Raw genomic sequence first — 24809 nt, 5'->3', positions numbered from 1 at the left:
CCAGATTGAGGGGAGGGTCAGTTCTCTTCTTCCACCATGAGAATTCCAGGGATGGAACTCAGGTCATCAGGGTTGACAGCAAGTGCCTTCGCCCACCAAAGCCATTCCTCTTCAGTGCGGCTCCTGTCTCTCATGCCAATGCCACCCCAAGCAATCTTTACAAAGTCACAAGCTGCACTGTTTAAATGGGCTAGTCCTGACATTCTTTTAATTGCGGAATCCACAAACCCCAGTTTGTCCTGAGTCAAGGTCCCTAAAGGTCCTGGGGATTCTCTGGGCTACATATAGAGAGGGTGTTGGCGTGGGTCTGTCTGTCCTCTGACCTCGCACAAGAAACGAGCAGAAGCTGGCTGGGATGGAGGCTGGAGGAGCTAGGTGAAGGGACAGGATAGGGTCCACCCCTATGACACAGATGCTAACCCTTCATCTGTTAGAGCTCATTTGGGGGCTGTCCTGGGGATTAAACTGACACATTTGCAAAATGACTCTGTTCCCACAGCAGGTCATCATGGCTGCTCCATGCAGGAGCCCAAGGAAAGGCCCGCTGAGGACCTGAGGCCTCCAAAGGCCAAGAGGAACAAGCCCCTCCTAGGAGTGGCCATGAGGCAGCTCTCTCTGCCTGGGCAGTGCAGACTGGACGGCACTGCTCTCTTTTCCTGTGTTGACCTGAGAGGGGGGCCTGCAGGTTGGGCAGGACCAGGGCTCCTAAGAGTGAGGTGCAGGCACAGGTGAGACCCCAGTCTGCTTGGAGAGCGGCCCTCAAGGGTTCTTGGTAGAATAGGAGTTGGGCTTTCCTTCCTGCTGGGTCAGCCTGGAACCTGTGAACCTGTTTCCCTATAAACACTCCTTGGGGTGAAGTTTCCAGAAACTGGCCATCCATTTCCCACCCCATCCGCCTGGGCCTTGCCACACCTTCTTCAAGAGAGAAGAGAAAAAGGGAAACCACACACTTCCACAATGACAAGCTGGCCCAGAGCCCTCCCGGAAGCGGGCACCAAGTCACTTTAGGGTGGCTGTTACGTCTTCCTTTTTACAAAAGGGGCCAGTGAGGAGGTGTTGTGGCTCCTCCTGGAACCCAGGACCTCATGCTTCTCCTGGTGTTTTGACTAACCTCTTCTCACAAAAGCATGATGCTCCATTTTTGAATAAGTTAAAAATGGGGCAGCAAGGTCACAGACTGTCCCTGATAGACAGGGACTCTCCCTATCAGGCGCAAGAAAGCCAACAAGTTTACTGAGGGAACATTCTCACAGTCACAGCTAAGGGAGCACAGTCATTGGGCTGGAGAGATGGCTCAACAGTTAAGAGCACTGGCTGCTCTCCCAGAGGACATGGGTTCAATTCTCAGCACCCACAAGGCAGCTCACAACTGACTGTAACTCCAGTTCTAGGAGATCTGACACCTTCACACCAATGCACATAATTTTTTAAATGAATGTAAATAACATTTTTTAAAATGGGAGCACAGCCAAGGGAGCACAGTCACAGCTAGGGGAGCACAATCACAGCTAAGGGAACACATAAACTTTGCTGGAAAATCTGTGCTCACGAAGCCCCGCCCACCTCCCCAACCCCTGACACACAGCTAGACGGTCTGCTTTTTCATTTTATTTTTTGTGTATGAGAGTTTGTCTGCATGTATCTGCATCCCTGCATGCCTGATGTCTCTGGAATGAAAGGAGGATCCCCTGGAACTGGAGTTACAGATGCTTGTGAGCAGCCATGTGGGTGCTGGGAACTGAACCCAGGTCCTCTGCAAGAGTAGTAAGCATTCTTAACCATTGAGTCATCTCTCCTGCCCCAAATTCCTTGTTAGATTTTAATATTTTTATCTTTACGTGAGGCTGTGAAGGGAGTTAAGTGTCACGGCGTGTGTGTGTGTGGAGATCATGTAGGTCACCAGGCTAGGCAGCAGCCCTGTGCCATCAAGCCATCTTGGAGGCCCCACTGTATGTCTTTGGCAGCAATCCTGGTTCTGGCTACAGATGTCTACAAACAGCTTTAGAATACAGACAGATGTTTCCAGAAGCATCCCAAACTGGAAGCACCTGAACTCATTGCTGGACTTTGGAGGCAAGCTTTGGTTAAGCTATGCTGTGAGATAGCATATAGCCCTAAAAAGGAGCAGGGCTGCACCTGGATGTACCAGACCAGCAGCTTACCTGTAACACTCTTGAGACACACAGCACATGCAACGTGATTCCGGCTGCATTTAAAGAACGTTTGTACACTACATGTACCAGCCTCCTCAAACTCAGTGGGCACTCAAGCTCACAGTGGTCACCTCCCCGGATGTGGGGTTTAGGTGGGGGCAGAGCACAGAGGTCCTTGATCTATTTATTCTTTTTCTTTACACAATTTTATTCTTTAAAACATCTTTGATGGAGTGCGCTGTTTTCGCAGTTCAGAAAACAGAAACACATCTAGCGACACTATTGGGGGGTTTTCTCTTATGTAAAGCACAGGATGTGGTGGAGCAGGACTTTGCACTCTGCTGGGGGGTGGGCACGGTGCGAGCGGGAGGGAAGGAGCTGAGGCGTGTGTTAGCTAAACGAGACCTCACAGCACAGCAACTCCCACAGGAGGAGGCTCCAGCAGCCAGGAGCTGGCAAGCTCCTCCTGGAGTGACTGGCTGGCTGGAAACACAAGGTGACACATTTAAAATCCAGCCCAGAGCTATCACAGGTAACCTGATTTGCATGTGTATGAAATGATGATGCCTGTGGACAATTCTTGAGGATATGGCGAAACAGGAGGATACTGCCTAACTTTAAAAAGCCAGCAAGAACATCCTGTCAAGCACACAAAGACAAAATCTGCACGGTGGTCCCACTTACACGAGGCTCTCCCAGAAGTAGGGTGGGGTGGAGAGAGCTGAGAGGGAGGAGGGGTGAGTAGGGTGGGGTGGGGGGAGTTGAGAGGGAGGAGGGGTGAGTGGTGTGGGGTGGGGGAGTCAGGAGGGAGGAGGGGTGAGTAGGGTGGGGTGGGGGGAGCTGAGAGGGAGGAGGGGTGAGTGGTGTGGGGTGGGGGGAGTCAGGAGGGAGGAGGTAGGGGGAGTCAGGAGGGAGGAGGGGTGAGTAGGGTGGGGTAGGGGGAGTCGGGAGGGAGGAGGGGTGAGTGGGGTGGGGTAGGGGGAGTCGGGAGGGAGGAGGGGTGAAGATGGGTACGCAGTGGACCCACCAATGCTCTAAGACAGGGATTCAGGTTGACAATAACTGACTGCCACAAAATCAGATCAATCTTAAACTTTCTTCTAAGAAACACCGTGCAGCTGAGGCGATGACCATGGCAATCACTGTCTGACCATGTCACCCAGAACCATGTAAGTGTGTGTTTCAGCTGAAAATAAAAATATATATTTAAAAGGACAGTCTAGGGCGAGGATACACTGAAAGTGCTTCCCTCTCTCTACCCAACATGCTAAGCTTAGCACGCTTGAGCCCCAGCGCCACACACAGAGAAAACTGAACAAAAGCACACAGACATTAGTTTCTGCTGGAGTCACACGTGGGCACTTCTGACTTCTCACTACCAATGGTGTCATGAAGAATACCTTGAGCCGGGAGTTGGTGGCTCACGCCTTTAATCCCAGCACTCGGGAGGCAGAGGCAGGCAGATCTCTGTGAGTTCGAGACCAGCCTGGTCTACAGAGCGAGTTCCAGGACAGCCTCCAAAGCCACAGAGAAACCCTGCCTCGAAAAACCAAAAAAAAAAAAAAAAAAAAAAAGAATACCTTGAGGCCCAGGAGCTCTCCCCTCCCGCTGGCTCTGCCCCATCTCTTTCTATGCAGCCCTGGCTGGCCTGTAACTAGCTATATAGCCCAGGCTAGCTTCTAACATTGCCTGCCTCTACCTCCTGAGTGCTGGGATTAAAGGCAAGTTCCACTACTCCCAAACACTTGAAGTACTTTTTTGCTTTGTTTCTGTTTTTGTTTTTGGAGGCAGGGTTTCTCTGTGGCTTTGGAGCCTGTCCTAGAACTTGTTCTGTAGACCAGGCTGGCCTCGAACTCACACAGATCTGCCTGCCTCTGCCTCCCGAGTGCTGGGATTAAATGGGTGCACCACCAATGCCCGGCTTGAATCTTCTCTTGAGGATAAAAACATGTCAGATGCACACACATGAAAACAGTCGAAATGTTTGACGATACGTGAGAAGCTTTGTTGCTTTGACCCCAGGTGACCAACGCAGGCAGCACAGGACACAACAGCTTCCCACCGGAAGCCAGAAAGCGTAGACAGAATTAGGTGCTGGGTGGGGGTGGCACCTCCACTCCGTCACCTGGAGCCCCAGGGCTCCCACCACACTGCAGGGTGAAAACACCAAACACCACATGACAGTAGCCAGGACCTTTGTGGGGCCAACAGGAAGCAAGCCTGGAGAAGCAAGGCTGTGACCTGCTGGAGCAGGGGTGAGGAAGGGAGGAGGGAGGCTCCTGCCCTGCCCAGTGCTCCCAAAGGCCATCTTCCTCTGGAGCAGCAGGGTTGCAGCAGCCAGTGGCCAGCCAGGCTGGGCTCATTAGCAGGAGGTGTTTACGTACAGGATGGTTTGCTCTCCCGGAGGTGCCATGGAGGAAGGTGACAAGACGCTAATGTGGTCACAGAGCTTCATTCCTCTGTTAAAGCTGGCCTTTGTTATCTAGTCACCAAACCGGAAGGACTAGTCTACTGTGACAAATTTTCCACTTTATTTTCTGAAGCCTCTTAACAAAGCCTGCTTGCTAACAGGCTCCCCATTATCCTCAGCTGACTACTGGGGCCTTCTTTGCCTCTCTTCTCCCTCCATCACCCCAAACCTCAACTGCAAATGCAGTCTTCTGAGCTTCCTGCTCAGCGCCCTCACTCCTACAAGATTCTCACAGGCCCAGAACAATACTCGTTTCTCTGGCCAAAGCCTCTCTTCCTCTGAAAGCCCATCTTGCCCACCATAACTCTGAAAGGAAGGACTTCCACAGTGGCCCCCTGACCTCTCCTTCCAGCCAGAGACTGACTATAAGCTGAGCCAATCAGAGACCTTCACTAGCATATTACTGACATAGAAGCTGAGCCAATCAGAGCCCTTCACTAGCATTACTGACACCGCAGCCTCCAATGGTTTCTAGTTTATCTCGCAGGGGATGGTGGGAAATGTGGAACGAGATCTTGTTAGAATCTTCCAAGGTTGGGGTTCCCTAGGAAGGGAGAGGCCAGGGAGGCTGTATCCAACCATATCTCCTGAGCGGTCTCTTTTTCCCAATCTGGTCCTAACAGACAAGCACTGGCTGGCTGACAGGAGATGGGCATGTTTACCACGTGCTCCTAAAAGAATCTACAAGAGGGGTGTGGCTTGCCATGTCAGCTCTGCAGCCAGATGTTTTGATTGGAACCCTCTTGCTATCTGTGCGACACTGGGTAAGAGAATTAAACTCTCTAGGCTACAAAGTACCCCTCACAAAATGCAGTCAGGGCCCTTTGAGGATGAAGTTTACCTGGTCTTCAACACTGGCCCACAGTGCAGCAGCTACTGTGTCCCTTAACTGCAATTCAGCTTTTTGCAGTTTGTTACTCATGGTCAGCGGGAAACATTATCAGCCTTGCTGGGGGGGGGAGCACACACACGATCGGCTGGCTAGGGTTTATGTCATCTTGGCATAAGCTAGGGTTATCTGAAAAGGATCATCAATTGAGAAAATGCCTCCATAAGATCTGGCTGGATCTCTGTGAGTTCAAGACCAGCCTGGTCTACAAGAGCTAGTTCTAGGACAGCCTCCAAAGCTACACAGAGAAACCCTGCCTCGAACCCCCCCCCCAAAAAGACCCAGCTGTAGGGCTGAGTGGTGGTGGTACACACCTTTAACCCCAGCACTTGGGAGGCAGAGGCAGGTGGGTCTCTGAGTTCAAGGCTAGCCTGGTCATATTTCCTGAGTTAGTGATTGGTAGGGGAGGGTCCAGTCCATTGTGGGTAGTGTCATTCCTAGGCTGGGGGTCTTGGGCTCTATAAGAAATAAGTCTGAGCGAGCCATGAGGAACAAGCTAGTAAGCAGCATCCCTCCATGGTCTCTCCCATCAGCCCCTGCGTCCAGGTTCCTACCCTGCTTGAGTTCCTGTCCTGACTTCCTTCCATGATGAACAGTACTGTGGAAGTGTAAACGAAATAAACCCTTTCCTCCCCAAGTTGCTTTGGTACAGTCACAGTAACCCTGGCTAGGACAGACTACATTCATGTAACCTTTGTGACAACAACCCTGTGACAACCCCTGCTGTGTCATTTCTTGTTGCTGATGACCACTGTTTAATTCATGAAGCCACAGTAACCCTGGCTAGGACAGACTACATTCATGTAACCTTTGTGACAATAACCCTGTGACAACCCCTGCTGTGTCATTTCTTGTTGCTGATGTCCACTGTCTAATTCATGAATGAAACTTTGCTGTAGGTGTGTGTGTGTGTGTGTACAGGAGAAACCTAGTCTACAGAATAGTCAAGCAATTCTCCAGGACTCCCTGAGGTACACACAGAAGATTTGGTGCTATCTGGGGTTTTGGGCATCCCCTCACAACCTTGGGTGTATTTTTTTTTCTGAGAAAGGGTTTCTCTGTGTAGCTTTGTAGACCAGGCTGCCTCTGCCTCCCAAGTGCTGGGATTAAAGGCGTGTGTCACTGCCTGGCTTTTGGGTGTATTCTTATAGAAAAGTGGGGAAGGGGATGGTAGACTCAGGATCCCAGTCTGCTGGAGCAGGAGTCAGGGATGCTGGGCTGAGGTAAAGAGGTGGGTGAGAGGCGGGTGCCTGGCTCCCAGCTGGGCTATTAGGTAGGCCTCTGGCACAGCACAGGGCCTTTCTGGGTCAGGACCCTCTGTAACCAGACTAAAGGAGCAATGGCAACGATGGACACCACTGTTACCAACTTCCAACTGCTCTAGGCTCGGGCTGGGCTTCTGCACTGTTGGACAGTCAGCACTTCTGCCTGGCACCCGAAAGACTTTGGAAGCTGAAGGACTCGCCGCATCTTCTCCAAGGAGCACCTGGGTGAGGCATGCAGGGGCTTGGAGAGTGGAGACCCTCATTTCATAGCGGTTAGCGGGACAGGGATCACATGCTTGCTGGTCCTCTCAGCTGTGCGGGGGCTGACAGGGCGGAATGCTGCATTAAGCTGCATAAGCATAATAATGCACCCCCCCCCAGTCCACAGGCAGCACTCAGAGTGAGGAAAACCAGGCTCAAAAGGAAGAGGTGACCTGTCTCTTTGGGAACAATGCAGATCCTTTAGTTACAGAGGCCACACCCTGCCAACATCCCAATGTCCTAAGGCTGCAGATTTTCTCTCTATACAAACACAATCCACCTGTCAGTCCAGAATGGGGCAGCTGGAGCCGTGCCGGGCTTGACAACAGAAAGCGCCTCAGAAGAAGGAAACCCGAGGCATCGGCAAATACTCGTCACAAGGCAGAAGCTGGTGCCCAGCACCTGCCAATGTGACAGTACTGTCACTTTGCCGTTTCCATCACCATAACCCTCAAAGGAGGATTCTACCATGCTACTAATACAAGCTGGGCCACACAGCAGAAGTGGCAGAGCCAGGATCTGAACCAGACCCGTCGGAGTCTGGCTCCCCCATCTTGCAGCTCACCTATATTTCTTGCACGTGGCATGTGGCACAGATGTCATCTCCTACACCCTTCCCTGGGAGAAAGAATAGCCAAGCAATTCTCCAGGACACCCTGAGGTACACAAAGATATGAGGAGAGTGAGAGGGACCCCGAAGAATTCCAAGTCTGAGTGGCCCCTGGCTCTGTTCTTGCCAGCTGTGTGTCCTACGGTTGGCCCCTGCCCTCTCTGAGCCTTCCGCCAAACACTTCAGAGCACCCTCTGACTGACTGTGCCCATTCTGCACCCACCCTCATATTACCCCTGCAGTTCTCATGGGGGCTCCAAAGCACTGGGTTTTTGTTGTTGTTGTTTGTTTTGTTTTTTCGAGACAGGGTTTCTCTGTATTGTTTTGGAGGCTGTCCAGGAACTCGCTCTGTAGACCAGGCTGGCCTCGAAGTCACAGAGATCCCCCTGCCTCAGCCTCCCGAGTGCTGGGATTAAAGGCGTGTGCCACCAACGCCCGGCTGGCACTGTTTCTTCCATGTCCCTAAAACACTGAGGCACCCAGCAGAGGAAGTACAAAGGCCAACACTTCTATGTTGGAAGGACAAGGCTGAGAGTGGGGAATGGAGCAGTGAACTAGCATCAGCCATCACTAGGCAACGGAGCGGAATGCTACCAAATGAGTCAGAACCGGGGTGCCACCCCCTACTCTCCACTTACACCCCAAATCCAGCAGTTACTAGGATACATACACAAGCGCCAGCAGACGCCTTGGCCCAGTGGAGGGCGTGGCCAGATAAAGCAGCTGGAGGTACTTCCGGGCTCTGTCACCTAACCCTCCTGTGCTTGGGGACTGTGATGAGCTGTCCATTAAATGGCACCCTCACAGGCAGCAGGCACATTACTTAACGGTGCTGAAGGAAGTGTGAGTGGCGCTCAGAGCCACACCTCTGGGGAAGGACAACAGGAAGCAGTGGGAGCAAAAGGAGCACAAGTGATGTCTGGCTGAAAACTCACAAAGAAGCTGGACGCGCACACCTTTAGTCCCGGTACCCGGGATGCAGAGGCAAGCGAACCTCTGAGTTCAAGGCCAGCTTAGTCTACAAACTGCGTTCCAGGACAGCCAGGGATACACAGAGAAACCCTGCCTGGAAAAGCCAAAACCAAACGAAAACAAACTTACGAAGAATACAAGGAAAGAAGAGACCAAACAAGAAAAAAATCAATTTTGATACCTGGTTTACATTCCATCACACTCAAGGGTGTATTTGTGGATACGGTCAATAGTGTACTGAAAATATTCGGGGGAAAACAGCAAGATGGCCCAGTGGGTAAAAGTGCCTAGATAAAGGGTCTTTCCCATTTGAGTTTGTCAAACTGGAAGCTAGGGTCAGGCTCTGGCATCCTGGCTACTGTATATACCACACGGTACTGGCCAGCATCCCTGGTCTCGGCCCTCAAGGGTCAAGCAACACCTTCAGCCCCAGTTGTTTCCATGCTGTCAAATGATCCCTGCCCCTCACTGAAAAGCACTAGACTAGCCTGTGGTCCAAGGATGCAGGGGAGGACGGTTGGGGCCTTGGAAGCTATAGGGGTGACTGCGGGAGTGAGGATCCCACACCATCACCAGGCCTAGGCCACCTACTGCTGCGAAGGCCGTGTGGTACCAGCAGCCAGGACACCTGCAGTTTGACACCTCTTACCCCTCAGGTCCTCACCCAGAAACCCTTCTTACCCAGCCTGATGTCACCCTCAAGGGTCATAAGCACGTTGCCGGCTTTCAGGTCACGGTGGATGATCCTCTTGCCATGCAGGAAATCGAGTGCCTCCAGCATCTGGCGGCATACGACCTGAATCTGGGGCTCGGTGAGGCCTCGGTCTAGCTCTGGAAAAGAGGAATACTTGTCACTGAGTAGCACTTGCCAGACCAGCACCAGGCCCTTCCTAGGTTGCCACCAGACCTTATACCAGGCCAGCAGTTGGGAGCATCATCAGAGTCTGTGACATATAGACCAATCCAGTCCCCAGGACATGTGCATGGGGACAACACCACTGTTCTCCCTAGTGCACAGAAGTGGCCATCAAGGATCAGAGGGGCTACTTGATGAAGGTCCTTTAGAGACCCAAGGCTTCAGAATTCAGGCTTACAAACAGCACACCGAGATGCAGGGCACATGTGGCAGGATTGGAGAAGCCTTGGTTTACTTTGCTGATACAGAAAAGGCTCATGGTTTTGTAGGCTAGAAGTCCCAACAGCATGACATCATAAGACATCATGTGCTGTACCACATGGCAAGATAGCAAGAGTACCAGCATGCCACTCATGCCACCATGACCCTAACTCCCTCCCAGAGGCCCACCTCCAAACTCCATTTGTGGGTGAATATGAGGGTTGAGTTTGCAGCACATGGGCTTTGGGGGACATGTTCAAGCCACAGCTCAGAGTGGGTGATTCTCAGGGTCAGGGCTTGGTGTAGATGCAGAGTGATGCTTAGGACAGGGTGGGGATGGGCACAGACAGGCCAGGATATGCAGCAATCCCATCTGAACGAACGGGAGGCCCAGAGGCAGGAGTGTCTGACCGTGGACTGCAGATGGCCCAGGTCAAGGAGCCAGAAGGAGCAAAGGCTTGGAGGCTGCTACAGCTGGTGGGAGCATCAGGAATGTAGGAGGGGCCAGGGCCAGCAGGTCAGCCCTTCTGCATGCTGGCTGGGGACTCTTCCCACCATACAATGTTTGCTCGGAGACAGAGCCCTCCTCCGAGGTTCAAGGATTAACAGACCTGAGAAGGTGGTGAGGAAAAAGAACATTCTAGAAAAGGGAATGGCTGTGCCGAAGACATGGTATGGTATGACTACCGAATCAGGCTATATGGGAAGATGGCAGGGTCCTATAGAATAGGACTGTGTGCCCTTTCTGTGGTGGCTGCATGCAACTGGGGATTCAACATGAAATCCACAGGTGGCTCTGGGTAGCCAGGCATGCAACTGGGTTTGCACTTAAAAGTGTCCTTTTAGGGGCTGGAGAAATGGCACACAAATGTAATTCCAGCTTGAGAGGTGGAAGTAGGAGCATCAGAATTAGTTAAGAGGCCAGCACACACCACACACAAAATCCACATACATGTGCACGCGCGCGCGCGCACACACACACACACACACACACACACACACACACACACACACACACACAGAGAGGTACTGTTTCCGGATTTATAACCAAAGATCAATGAGATACATCTTAGGTGTGCAAAGTGCTCTGGTGTGGGATAAGGCTTGATGCTATCCCCCAAAGGCTTATGTGCTGGTTTCTAGTGTGGGATGTGCAGGTGGTAGATACTTTAAGAGGCGGGGCCTAAATCAAGGTAATTATGCCAAGGGAGCCCTGATATCAGAAGGAATAAGCCTGATGTTAGATAAAACTTGCAGGAGTCAGATATTATAAAAAGAGCAAGGGGCTGGCCATGGTGGCACACACTTTAATCCCAGCACTCCTGAAGCAAAGGCAGGAGGATCTCTGTGAGTTCAAAGCCAACCTGGAATACATAGTGATTTCCAGGACAGCCAGGGCTACATAGCGAGACCCTGTCTCAATAAACAAATAGACAGACAAAACAAGCAAGGCCTTCCCCTTAAGCTCCCTGACCTCTGTCTTACCATATTATCTCTTGCATGTTCTCTCCACATTGGGACTCCATCATAAGGCCTTTAGAAGCTCACCCCTCTACCCCCCCCCACCGTGGTTAACTTTCATCTTCCAAAACAGAGCCTCACAAACCTCTCTTCTTTACAGAATCCAGACTCAGGTGTTTTGTTGGAGCAGAAGGAAAAAACTAAGATACAATATTTTACTAGCATTGATATCAACCAAGGACATCGAGACCTGGTAATCCTCCTCCTGAGCACCTTCAAAAAGGGTGCGTGCTGTAATGAACGGGTCCCTGAAAGGCTGAGCTTAGGGCTGCGGGGAGATCACTGTCTCTCCCCTGACAAATGGGCTAATGCTGTTGTGAGGTCGGCTTGTTCTCACAGAAGTGGGTTCCCGACGACGCCCCTTTTCTGTTTCTCTCACACTCTTCCTCCTGCTTTCAACCTGGGATGTTTGCCAGATACTGGGGCCTTGCTTTTGGACTTCCCAGCCTCAAAAGCATGAACCAAACCATTATCCTTTCTTTTTTGCTTATTTGTTTGTTTTTTGAGACTGGATTTGTCTGTGTAGCATGGCTGTCCTAGAACTCTGTAGATCAGACTGGTCTCGAACTCGCAGTGATCCGCCTGCCTCTGCCTTCCAAGTACTGAGATTAAAGGTGTGCGCCACCAGCACCTGGCTCAATACCTGTTCTTTATAACTCATCCAGCTGCGGGTGCTCTGTGATAGTGGTAGTAACAGATTAAGACATTCCTTGTCCTACATTTGGGAAGGCCATCAAGAAGGCTCCAAAGGGTAAGCAGCTATAAAGACACACAGACTCTTGAACATGAAACGCTAATTCTCCAGTGAAAGGCCAGCATCCTCTTCATATCCCAAAAAAGGACAGGGAGCTAGAAGGGAGACAGGGACTAGTCAGAGCTGGCCAGGGGTACACACAGGGCTCAGGGCAAGTCCTGCATCCCTAGGGGCTAATGCATGACTTACCCAGCATGATGGCATCCACAGCTCCCCCAGGACAGAACTCAATCATGATCTGTAGGAAACACAAAGCGGAGCAATGAGCAGGGGTCCTGTGCCTCAGTGCCTGCTCCCCCCTTCCCTGCCAGGGCTGCAATCATCTGCCTATGTCCTCCCTACCATTCCCATCCTCACAGGAGCCTCTGATACCCAGTGAGGATGCCATGGGCACTTTATCTTTCCAAAAACAAAAAACTAAGTTACCACAAAACCCAAAGCTTCAGCAACAGCTTCAGCAGCCAGGCCTAATGTCCCACATGTCCTTCCAGCCCACCCAGAGTCAATCCTACTTCCTGTGCCATCCCCCTTCCTGTGCTCCCACCATCCCCCTTCCTGTGCTGACACCATGCCCCTTCCTGTGCTCACACCATCCCCTTCCTGTGCTCACACCATGCCCTTCCTGTGCTCACACCATGCCCTTCCTGTGCTCACACCTTCCTGTGCTCACATCATTCACTTCCTGTGTTCACACCATGCCCTTCCTGTGCTCACACCATCCATTTCCTGTGCTCACACCATCCCCTTCCTGTGCTCACCCCTTCCTGTGCTCATCCCTTCCTGTGTTCACACCATCCACTTGCTGTGCTGACACCATCCCCTTCCTGTGCTCACACCATCCCCTTCCTGTGCTCACACCATCCCCTTCCTGTGCTCACCCCTTCCTGTGTTCACACCATCCACTTCCTGTGTTCACACCATCCCCTTCCTGTGCTCACCCCTTCCTGTGTTCACACCATCCACTTCCTGTGCTCACACCATCCACTTCCTGTGCTCACACCATCCATTTGCTGTGCTGACACCATCCCCTTCCTGTGCTCACACCATCCACTTCCTGTGCTCACACCATCCACTTCCTGTGCTGACACCATCCACTTCCTGTGCTGACACCATGCCCTTCCTGTGCTCACACCATCCATTTGCTGTGCTGACACCATCCCCTTCCTGTGCTGACACCATGCCCTTCCTGTGCTCACACCATCCACTTCCTGTGCTCACATCATCCCACTCCCTGTGCTCACACCATCCACTTCCTGTGCTCACACCATCCCCTTCCTGTGCTCACACTACCTCCCTTCCTATGCTCTGAGGCCAAGAGCCTCAGAGAACCTCCTCACCATATTCTGGGTGGCCATTGCCTCACAGAACCCTAAGCCAAAGTCACCTGCCAGAGTCCTGCCCTAGCTGACTCAGACCATCAGAACATCATGGGGGTGTGTGTGTTCAGCTCAGTTGTACAGCCTGAGGCCAAGAAAGAAGTGTGTCCCATCAAGGCCATAAAGACTGGTGGCAGATCTTAGACTGGACAGCAGGTTTGCTAACTCCCGGGACATTTGCCCATCCATTTGTCCATCTGTCTGTCCATCCGTCCATCTGTCCGTCCAGCACACAGATCTAACTGCACACCTAACAGGTGGCAGGCTGGGGGAAAACCAGCAGCAGCTATTGCAAGGCACTGAGGGACAGTGCACAGGCGATCTCTCACTCTCATCCCTGCTCTTCCTGAAGCACTCTAAACAGATCTTTGTCATCCTCCCTGAGTGGCGACACCACCGTCATGGATACTCTATGGATACTTTCTAGCTTCCAGCTCCAGTCCCAGTGACAAGACTCAGCAGGGGCAGAGCCAGGACCATGGGCTGACAGGGAAGCTGGGTCTCCTAAACAGGAGAGCTACATCCCGCCGTGACCCAGGTGGCCCCCACCAGTTCGCCAACACCGAGGGAGAAGGCACTGCAGGACTATGATGGGCCCCAGTCTGACTCTCTAGAGCAGTGGTTCTCAACCTTCCTAAGGCTGTGACACTTTTATTCAGTCCCTCATGTTCCACCATAAAATTATTTTCACTGATACTTCATAACTGTAATTTTGCTACTGATATGATTCTTAAATTTCTGCGCCTTTCCATGGCCTTAGGCAACCCCTGTGGAAGGGTCATTTGACCCTCAAAGGGTTGTGACCCACAGGTAGAGAATCACTGTTCTAGAGGCGTCTGCGTGATGTGAAGATGAGGATGCTGGGCCCATGCCCCCACACCCTCCTATCCCCGTCTCCTTAGGGTGCCTTCAAGTATCTGAACTCAACTTAGCTCTAAAGGGGGCTGCTGCGGCTCTTCCCCCAGCTAGACCACAACACGAGAGGTACAGGGTTTTAGGAGCAGCAGACAGTCCTGACCCTGTCAGCCCACCACGTGCCTGCTTGCACACCACTGACCACAGGAAGGGAGGATGTGGCTCTGAGACAGCTAGGTCACTCTGCCTGTCCATCACCAGCAGTGACCTCAGCTTCCCCAAGATGTCTCTCTAATCTGAGACCTCAGTTTCCCCAAGATGTCTCTCTAATCTGACAACAATGCCTCAAGTAATACACTCACTCATTCACTCACTCACTCACTCACTCACTCACCTACCCAGTCAGTCACCCACCCACACGCGCACACACGTACTCACACACACACACACACACACACACACACACACGCACGCATGCACTCACATTCACTCACTCACTCACCTACCCAGTCAGTCACCCACCCACACGCGCACACACACACGTGGGCACATACACACACACACACACGCATGCACTCACTCACTCACTCAGTCAGTCACCCACCCACCTGCTCACTCACTCTCAGCCGAGGCATCAGAAAACTGCAGGTGGACTTCTCAGCACTGCATAGCACCCTGCTTGCAACCCTTCCCAGCTCCACACGAGACCCAGGGGCTCCTATCAACCACTGGGAAAATCAACCATGAGCAGTGGTGGGAGAGACACAAATCCTAGTCACCATGCAGGGACGGTAGGTGGCTGGAACACCCTACCCTCTCAGGAACACCAAGTTGACGTCCCTGGTTGGGGTTCAGTCAAAAGCTGCTACCATGTCTCCTCTGTGGAGCTTGGGGTTTGTTTTATTCTATTTGTGTTCCGACATGGTCTCACTATGTACCTCTGGCTGACCTGGAACTCACTCTGTAGATGAGGCTAGCCCTGAACTCACCAAGATCCATCTGCCTCTGCCTCCCAAGGGCTGGAATTAAAGGTGTGCGCAACCAAGCCCAGCTGTGTTTGTTTTTGAGACTCCATGAAAGCTACGTCATGATATGTCAAGTTACCACCTGACACAATGGCATTGGAAATCACATGGGAAGAGAGTCTCAGTGTGGGGATTCTGGTGGCCTGTGGACATGTCTGTGGAGTTGTCTTGATTGCGTTAACTACTGTGGGCAGCACCATCCCTGGGTTTGGTCCATCCCTGGGTTTGGTCCCTGCACTGCAGAGAGTGAACAAAGCGTGCATGTTCTCACTCTCTCTCTATGGCTGTGACCAGCTGCTTTAAGTTCCTGCTACTTTAACTTCTCCACAGTGACCAAGCATAGTCTGGAATGGTGAGCTGGAGTAAACCCTTTCTCCTCTAAGTTGCTTTGTCAGGATGTTTTCACAGCAGCAACAGGAAACAAAACCAGGACACCATCCTCTTCTTACCCAGAAAAAAATGCAAAGCAGGGCAATGTCTGCCAGCAGCCAGACTGACTCCCCACGTCCCCAGAAGCTTCTGCAGGGTTTCCTCACCACTCAAGTCACTTGTGGAACAGCCCCAAACCACTGTCTGTCTGTAACACAGGCGGCTACTGGCTTCTAGATCTATTGCAAGGACTGAAGGGGTGCTACCTGGAAACTAACAGGTCCAGCTCTGCCATACTGGGCAGAGTACCAGAGCCAGACACCCCAATTCTCAAAAAGGAAAAGGTAACAGTCCCTTCTGTTTTTCTACTAAGGGATTGTGATATTGGGAACCTCCCCAAGTCTCAGTGTCCTCATCTGTCACATGGCACTGAGCTTTGCCTCCAACATAACCTGGAACACTAAGCAATCCCTCACTGAAAGGTCCAGCAGGAACACCACACTGCTGTTACTCTTCTATGGTACCTTGAACAAATGCAATCAGCAAGTGTCCCTCGGGGGCCATGGCTGCCTATAAACCAGAACCACAAGCTATTGGCACACCCTCAGGGTTATCACAAGCCACTAAGAGAAGGGGCCAGGCCTAGACGGGCCCTGTGCCTTCTACTTCGATATCCCTTGCACAACACCCGTACACATGGTTCCTGACACACCCGGTCTTCTAAGGCCATCCCTGGGAAAGCTGTGCACTCTGAGAGTCTGGCTTTCTTCCTCCTCTGTATGTAGCTCAAGAGTTCAAGACTCCTGTGCTTCCCTTTTATCTGTAGTTGGCCTTGGCACTGGGAAGCTCAGAGTGTTGGTTAGTCTCCTTAGCTCTGACTTGTGTTTCATACCTTACTTATTTTTTAGCCTTTAGGAATTCAGGGCTTTTCAGCAGCACAGGGCTGGAGAGGGCTTTGGATTATCAACTCCTGAGACTTTCACACTGCTACGTGGGGTTTAACTAGGAAAAAAAAAACAAAAACCAACAAAATTTGCCCTCTAATCTACTGGCTGGCATTCATGGAATTGATCAGCCTTTGGATTGAAAATGAGGAACAAACAAGTCTGTAATGGTCATTTTTCTTATCATGGTTCCCTAAACAAGAGAGTTTAACAACTATTTACCCAGAGGTTGCCCAGTATTGGGTTCTGTGAGTTGTCTAGAGACTAGGTTATATAAAAATACATTACTACAGAACAAAGTCTTTGGTGAATATTGATGCGAAACACTCAAGATTGAGCAAATTATCAAGTACAAGTGGGATTAGACATCAGCCAAGCAGGATTTAATCTATGAATGCAAGGATGGTTCAACAGACAATAATCTATTAATATGCTATATCATATTAATGGAATGCAGGGAGAAATAACACATGTTTGATTCAACAATGCACCAAAGCTCTAGTCAAACCAGACAGCTCTGTGAGAGGCATTCAACGTGAATGGTGTAGAACATGGCTTCCTCACAGAGGTCAACCTAGAGTAACCCTGTGCTGGAGGACCTCACACGACCCTAGCTGTAAGATGGAAACATAGCACCTAGGAACACAGCAAAGCTCACAGCTAAAAAAATCAAAGTTTCACGGTATAAAAATCATGTGAAAACCACAGGATGTTCCTGAAAGAAAGGAAAGATGACATAAGAGAAATGGAAAGGCATCCAGGTTCACTGATTGTAACCTGATCTTGTTAAAAATGTGATACCACCCACTGCCGTCACAGGCTAAACACCCATAGCTGTCTATAGACTCACCACCCACTACCATCTACAGGCTCATCACCCATTGCCACCTACAGGCTCATCACCCATTGTTGTCTATAGGCTCACTACTAATTGCCATCTATAGGCTCACCACCCACTACAGTCTATAGACTCACCACCACAGCTGTCTATAGACTCACCACCCACAGCTGTCTATAGATTCACCACCCACTACAGTCTATAGACTCACCACCACAGCTGTCCATAGACTCACCACCCACAGCTGTCTATAGACTCACCACCACAGCTGTCCATAGACTCACCACCACAGCTGTCCATAGACTCACCACCCACAGCTGTCTATAGACTCACCGCCCACTACAGTCTATAGACTCACCACCCACTACAGTCTATAGACTCACCACCACAGCTGTCCATAGACTCACCACCACAGCTGCCTATAGACTCACCACCACAGCTGCCTATAGACTCACCACCCACAGCTGTCTATAGACTCACCGCCCACTACAGTCTATAGATTTACCACCCACTGCCATCTATAGGCTCACCACCCATTGCCATCTATAGGCTCACTACCCACTGCTGTCACGGGCTCACCACCCCCTGTCCTCACAGGCTTGGAAGTCTCTACCAAGTCCTAACAAATCTTTTATGCAAATGGAAAAGCTCAGCCTCAAGTTCACAGGGGTTTTTAAGGAGCCCCCAGCAGTCATAACAACCTTGAAAAAAGAGACTACAACTGGAAGTCTCACACTTTCTGAAATTGATCACAGCTAAAAGGTCAAGAATCTAGAAGTCTTACACTTTTAAAACATACTACAAAGCTACAAAAATTGATACAATCTGGCAATGGCACAAAATAAATATAAAGAGGAACAAAACAATGAGCCCAGAAATAATCCCTCCTATATATGGTCCAACGACTTTAGGATGTCAGAGTCGGGGTGTACAGTCTCCTCAACAAATGGGGTTTTTAAAGTTGGACACCCACAGGAAGAAAAAGAAGCCGACTCTTACTTTACACAAACATTAATGGAAAGTGGATGAAAAGTTGGATATAATAGAAACTGTAAGGATCCTGAGAGAAAGCAACAGAAGTTTCATGACCCTGGTCTTGGCAGTGACTTCATAGACATGATACCAGACATATAGATGCTGAGACCAGAAATGAGCAGCTGGGCCTGTCCAATGAAAACACTTCTGTAGAGCAGAGGACACAGGGTGAACGGTGGCCTGCAGCCCAGGGAGACACCTGCCAACCACACTGCTTCCTAACAGGCTCATCTCCAGACGATACAATGTGTTCCTAGAAGCAAGCAGCCAAAGAAACTCCAGCATCCCAACCAAGACTGGCTAGGACATGTCTCCAAAGCCAAGTGTATAAACACCAGGAAAGCCTGCCTGTCAGACTGCTGTTATCACAGACAATGCTATCAATCTAGGGAACACAAAGGGAGCTCTGGCCCACTGCCAGAGGGGACACAGAGCAAAACAGCTGCTTCAGAACAGTGTGGAGTCGTGTGGCAACCAGAATTCAAGAAGCAGAGGCAGGAAGATTGGGTTCAAGGACATCCTGGAGTTTCTCAAGAAATCCAGAATGGAACACAGGATCCAGCCACCCAACATCTGGGCATTTATCGAAAAGGATTGGAACCAGGGTCCCAAAGAGCTGTGAATGCATCCACGATCACAGAAGCACCATTCATAAAAAGGCAAGGTGTGGAAGCAAGCTATGTGTCTGTGACAGATGGGTGACACATGGAGCATGTCACACACCAGAACTGCTGGTTTCCAAACCAGAAAAGTCTGCAGTATGGCAGAGGACAAACATGAGCCCTGAGGGCGTTACGCCAAGGGAGAGAAGCCAGCAGCAGACAGACGGACACCGTAGGCTCATTCATGCCAGGGACCCAGTACTAACAAACACAGGTCCCAAAGTAGAACCAGCTGCCCTGCTGAGGACAGGGGGCTACTAATAAGTGGGCACAAAGCCCCACTTACTCAAGCTGAGTGGCTCTGGAGCCTGTTGTCCACCCTGTAGCTGATCAACAACAAAGCAATCCACAACTAAAAGTTTGTTAGGAGGGCAATTCTCACGTGAATGTCTCTTCCTCAAATAAATAAAGTTCTAAAAGGAAGCAAGGAGGCATGGAGACGGCTCAGTCGGTAAGGTGCATGCTGCACAAACACAGGGACAGAAGTTCAGATCCCCAGTGCCCATATAAAAAACTGGGTGTAGTAACAAATGCCTATAATCCCAGCACTGGGGAGATGGAGACAGAGGGATCCTTGGGGCTTGCTGCCTAGCCAGTCTAGAACAATCAGTGAGCTCCAGGTTCGGGAGAGAACTTATCTTAAAAATTAAGGTGTGTGAGTTGGGGGCGTGGTGGAGGAAGATAGCTGAAGTTGACCTCTGGCCTTCATAAGCGTGCACACAAAAATGCAAACACGCATGCACACATATGCCAAGAAAGTAAAACAAAACAAAAACAAGCAAAGGCGGGCCTCTCCACACAGGGATGCAGGTGATAATTCTAGCAAGGGAGGCCCTTGCTGTCCCTGGTCCTTTTGTGCCAGAGGCTTGTCCCCAGCACAGCTGGTCTCCTTCCTCAGTACCTAGGAGATCCCTGTTTCCTTGGCGACCTCTGCTAGCAGGCAGGCACCTGATGGGAGATGTGACAGCAGCCTGGAGTCACTGGCTTCCTTGTGTGGCTGAAGGCCAAGGAAACCGGAGACCACTGTGAACCTCACTGCCCTTGGTTAGGCTAAGCAGCTGTCTTGGACCCAGCCTCTGAGGCCTCTGGGCTCTACTGTTCTGGCCATTTGTGAATGGAATGGAGATTCATGGGACTCAGACCTTGCACCAGGCACCATTTCAGTGACAATAACAGAACAGGGACAGAGCACTGAGAGGCCATCCCTGCCTCACTGCAGGGATGCACATTCTTGGACAATCTAATCACTGGCAGAACACCCTCTCACCCAGGGGTCACTCTAAAAGACACCCTGTCTTCCCAGACAGTACCCTCTCTACTGCCCCGAGCCGTGCATGTGAAGCAGCAGGGACTGCACAGGGCCAGGGGATCCAGAAATTCGAGTTCTCAAGTCTCCACCACTCCCCTTCTCCCACTCAATGCTGACCCCAAGCGGCTGGCCAGCTAAGTCACAGTAAGTTCCAAGTGTGTGGGCCTTCCACACGCTGTGTCACTCCATCCCAGCTTCCAGGTGGGCTAATGCAGCCAACCTCAGTTTCCCCTTCTGATGCGTAACATAGCAGGAATGCTTCTCTGACGTCATCCCCTAAACAAAGGCTCTGCATCAAGAGCTGCTCTTCAGCAGGCTCCCTGTTGGAGGCTGGCATCTCATCTGGGGAGGGGGTGGTGGTGCTCACTGTAGCAGGGACCCAGCACACCTGCCTGATACGTGCTAGATCAGAATCAGGTGATATTTTATGCCAATTTTAGATACGGGGACCTGAATCTCAGAGTCAGGTCATGCAAACAGTGAGCTGCAGATGGGGGTGAGGTGGGCTCTGTGAGAGAGAGATCCAGTGAGCGTCCATCCCCTCCTCCGCCTCAAGGAGGAAGCCACAGGAAGCTTGAGTCACAAGCCTTGGGTCAGTGAGAGACCAGCCCCTCGGCCTCTTGGCTCTAACCCTTGGGCTTTTCCATGCTACACACAGAAGGAGCAGGCTGCTCACTCAGAGATAAGGGGCCAGGATGTCCCAGCCCAGATAAGAGTGGCCTGGCCACCCCAGGGCTTAGACATTAACTTTTACAGCACACCAGGCACTGCTACTGCCCTAACTATTCCTGCAGAGACAACTGAGTCACACACAGTCCAGAGGTGAGCCACCACCCTGCTGACCTACCGGACTCTGGCCTCAATACTCCACCCCTGGCCTTTCCCAAGGCCACTACCGTATACTGGTCAGAAATAGGATCTCAGCTAACCAGTACATGTGAAACTCCTAAACACAATGAGGGGTTCTGGTCATGGCCCCACAAAGGGCCACCGACATTCCGCAAGCCATCTTAACCCTTTCTCTGTTTCCCTATCTGGAAAAAGGACCCTTTGCAGCATTAACAGTTTAGGTCTCCATGTGACTGTAGTCACTTTATCGCAGAACAAGCAGTTTTATTTGTGAAAGTTGGTTGGTGTTACTCACTTCCAGAGCCTGGGCCTCATACAATTGTCCATCAGTCTGTGGGAATCTGGCCAGGATCCAATGGCTAGAAACCTACCAATGCCCAAGTCCCTTACTGAATGGTGCCGTGTCTACACATCGTCCCACACGCTTGAAAGACTCTGAGTGCCAGCACCTAATTCAATGGAAATGCTGGTGAATGGTTCTTCTCTGTATCATTTAGACAACACTGACAAGGAAAGATGTACAGACAACGTTGAATCCATAGGCACAGAGGGCTAGGCTGTATATGATTAACAAGTGTTTGTAGGATGGCTTTAAGATGTCCAGAAATTACGGCAGAATCACTGACCTCAACTGTGTGAAGCACTATAAACATTCCTAAGCCATGAGCAGCCATTCTGACCCCTGCTATAGACGAGGATACCAAGGTTTGGCAGGGTAAGGGGCTGCCCCAAATCCACTTTGCACATAAGTGAAGAATCAGGAATAAACTCAAGTTGTTGGAGTTACTCTGGGGACACAGGGGACAGCTGAACCCTGCAGCCAGCCATGAACAAGCTACCTTTCCTCTCTGGGCTCATTTCTCCCTGAGGAAGCAGGGCTAGTGACTGCAGCCAGTCCCCTAGGTCAAGGGCTGGGGGCCTCCAGGCTCTCTGACACAGAGCAGAAGACAGAAGCTCTGGGTTAGTCAACCAAAGCCTGAAGGAGGAAGTCAAAAAAAAAAAAAAAAAAAAAAGCAAGAGTCAACATAAACTCAGCCTAGTCCGTCAGCTGCCTGTCCCTGTAGGTGGAGTCCCAGAACCTTCTCACCTCCAAGCATTGCCAAACAATGCGGCCATTGAATAGGGCGCCTACACCCACTGGGCTTCCTAGGACCAGCCTTGTTCCTCCATGCCAGCTCCACCCACCACCTTGCAGCAAGCCTGGGTTAGGAATCCAGCTGTCCCTGGTCCTGGCAGCCTTGGAATGAGGCCTGAGTCAGAGGCAGCAACCCGGGTTCTTGAATGCCTGCAGGGGTGGAGGTGGCAGTTCTGTGATGCCACTGTGCCCTCAGTCACCCCCACTCCACGTGCACACCCAAAGACGCCTGCTCAGCCTCAAGGCATCGCTCAGATGGAACTGGGGTAACTCAACTGCAGGCATGCCTCACCCCTAGATTGTCTGTCCCAGAGGCTAGGAATCCTGGCTTCAGGCTCAGAGTCCCCTGAGCTGGAGTCCTGGCCACTGTGCAGGAAATGTGAAGTCAGAGCTGGGCTCAAAGTCTCTAGGGAGGGACAAGGGAGTCCCTGTCCTGCAGGGAGGATTTGATTTAGCTGGCTGGCTGGACAGCCACCATTTCATAAGGCTAGCCAGAAACAGTACTGGGCCCAGAAAGGAATAAACCAGGGCTATTCCCAGGCATGGCCACCAAGGACTCAGGACTTGGAACCCTCTCGACAGGGCACACAGGGCAAAAGCTGTATCAATGCCGTAGCAGGTTCCTCTTCAGAGCTGGCACAACCAACTACATAATTTACTGAAGTTGTCATAGCACTGAGTCCCTGAGAGGCAGGCAGGATTGTCACCAGAGGGTGGTGACATGGGGCAGTAGGTACAATAAGCTGGTACCACCTGCCAGCTCACAGAGCCAGGGAAGTATGCAGTGCCAGGGTCCTGTGTCCTACCACTGAATAACAAGGGGATGTGCGGTCTTCCCACACCTTCCCAGGGTGCACAGACTTCACGGAGTCAAAGCGTCTATGTGGCCAGGATGTGCCTGGGTCACCATTTGGAGTGTGCTGCTCTGCCCCAGCTCATCTCAGAAACTGCAACCTCATCTGTCAAGTTTGGGTAAGTGCAGAACTGACCTCTAGGTCACAGTCAAATGGTGACACAAGGAATCACTTGTGACATAAGGGATCACTCTCTCCGGATGCCTAGTGCTTAGTAAGTACCCCGAATACAACTACAGCTAGTAACACCCAAGCCTCATCCTCCCTGGATGCTTGCAGTGACCAGCTCAGCTCCAAACATGTGTCTCCAGCACCTAAAACTTCCTGAAGCACTATGACTGATTCTGTGTATGAACCAATGACAGCTAGATGAAGAACAGCCCCGCCTGCTCCAGGGGGGTGGGTGTCAATCCCATGAGACTGGCCTGTGGAATGCTGCACCCACGCAAGCAGTTTCACAATAGGGCAGAGGTCACAAGAGCCACAGGGTAAAGGTTCTCTCAGGGACAACCCTGTTGAGGCCTCTTGAGAGGGCAGCAAGGGAGTGGCCAGCAAAAAGGGGACACCCCGAAATACAGAACAGAGGCAGTAACACTGGCCTGGCTTCCTGCTTTGGACTGTAACTATGAGTCCTTGCCGGGGCCAGCAGGGGCCCTGGTAGAGTGAGGACAGGTAGGCTCAGTTGCTGCACCGGGACGCTTAGAGCTAGAACCACCATTCTCTGAGGCAAGTCAGACGTCTGGGTCCTGCTCCTGCTGTCTTGGGAAAGTTTGTGCTAATTCAGAGGCTGGGACAACTAGGCTCACCCTTCCGGCAGGAAGCTACACACTCCGAGGCCAACATAATCAATCCTTCTAGAAATCAAGGCCCATGAGGACCTATTCACCTTTAGCTAGGCCCTACCTCTTATAGATTCTCCCAGGTTTCACAATGTCACCCTTGGGACTACGTCCCAGTACTTGAATCCTCAGGAGACAAATTTCATCCGAACCACAGCACCCCGCCTGAGCCTCCAGAAGCCCATGTATAGAATGGGGACGGCAGAGGAAAATACACCTGCCTCAGAGGACAGAGGGGCCTGTGTGACCACAGAGAGAGGGAGAGAGAGAGACAGAGACAGAGACAGAGAGAGACAGAGACAGAGAGAGAGAGAGGGACAGAGACAGAGACAGAGAGAGACAGAGACAGACAGACAGAGACAGACAGAGGCACAGAAATCTGTGCCTATCAGGCAGGCTCTCAGGGCCCAGGGGCCACACACCCTGAGAAGGACTGCCCTGGCCATTCAGATGGGTAGGAATCCAGATTTAGAATTACAATAACAGAAGGGGCAGGCTCATTCAGCAACAGAAGGGTGGCCTCAAAGGCACAGACCCTGCTGCTGGGGGAGAGGGGAACTGCTTGGCAGGTTATTTAGTCAGGAGAAGGAAGTAGAGACCTCGAGGATGGGGGTGGGGGCAGAGAGGTGCTTACCAATGGGCCTGGAAGTCACCCAGGCTCCTAACTCTAATTGGGCTACATGGAGCACCTTTCTCTTTAGTTGACT

The 24809-nt window shown here is 51.3% G+C and overlaps 1 protein-coding gene across 1 annotated transcript in view; it reads right to left on the bottom strand.

Moving 5' to 3' along the window:
* Stk10 (serine/threonine kinase 10) overlaps positions 1–24809 on the bottom strand; it is a 93286-nt gene that overhangs the window by 38215 nt on the left and 30262 nt on the right. Inside the window, exons 3-4 of the mRNA XM_040748428.1 lie at positions 12202–12250; positions 9302–9451 (exon numbers count right to left, since the gene is read on the bottom strand). Coding sequence (XP_040604362.1) covers positions 9302–9451; positions 12202–12250 — 199 coding nt within the window. The remainder of the gene's footprint in view (positions 1–9301; positions 9452–12201; positions 12251–24809) is intronic.

Source organism: Mesocricetus auratus, unplaced genomic scaffold (assembly GCF_017639785.1).
Source record: "Mesocricetus auratus isolate SY011 unplaced genomic scaffold, BCM_Maur_2.0 Super-Scaffold_100007, whole genome shotgun sequence".
NCBI lineage: Eukaryota > Metazoa > Chordata > Mammalia > Rodentia > Cricetidae > Mesocricetus > Mesocricetus auratus.
This window is presented reverse-complemented; position numbering and strand designations above follow the sequence as displayed.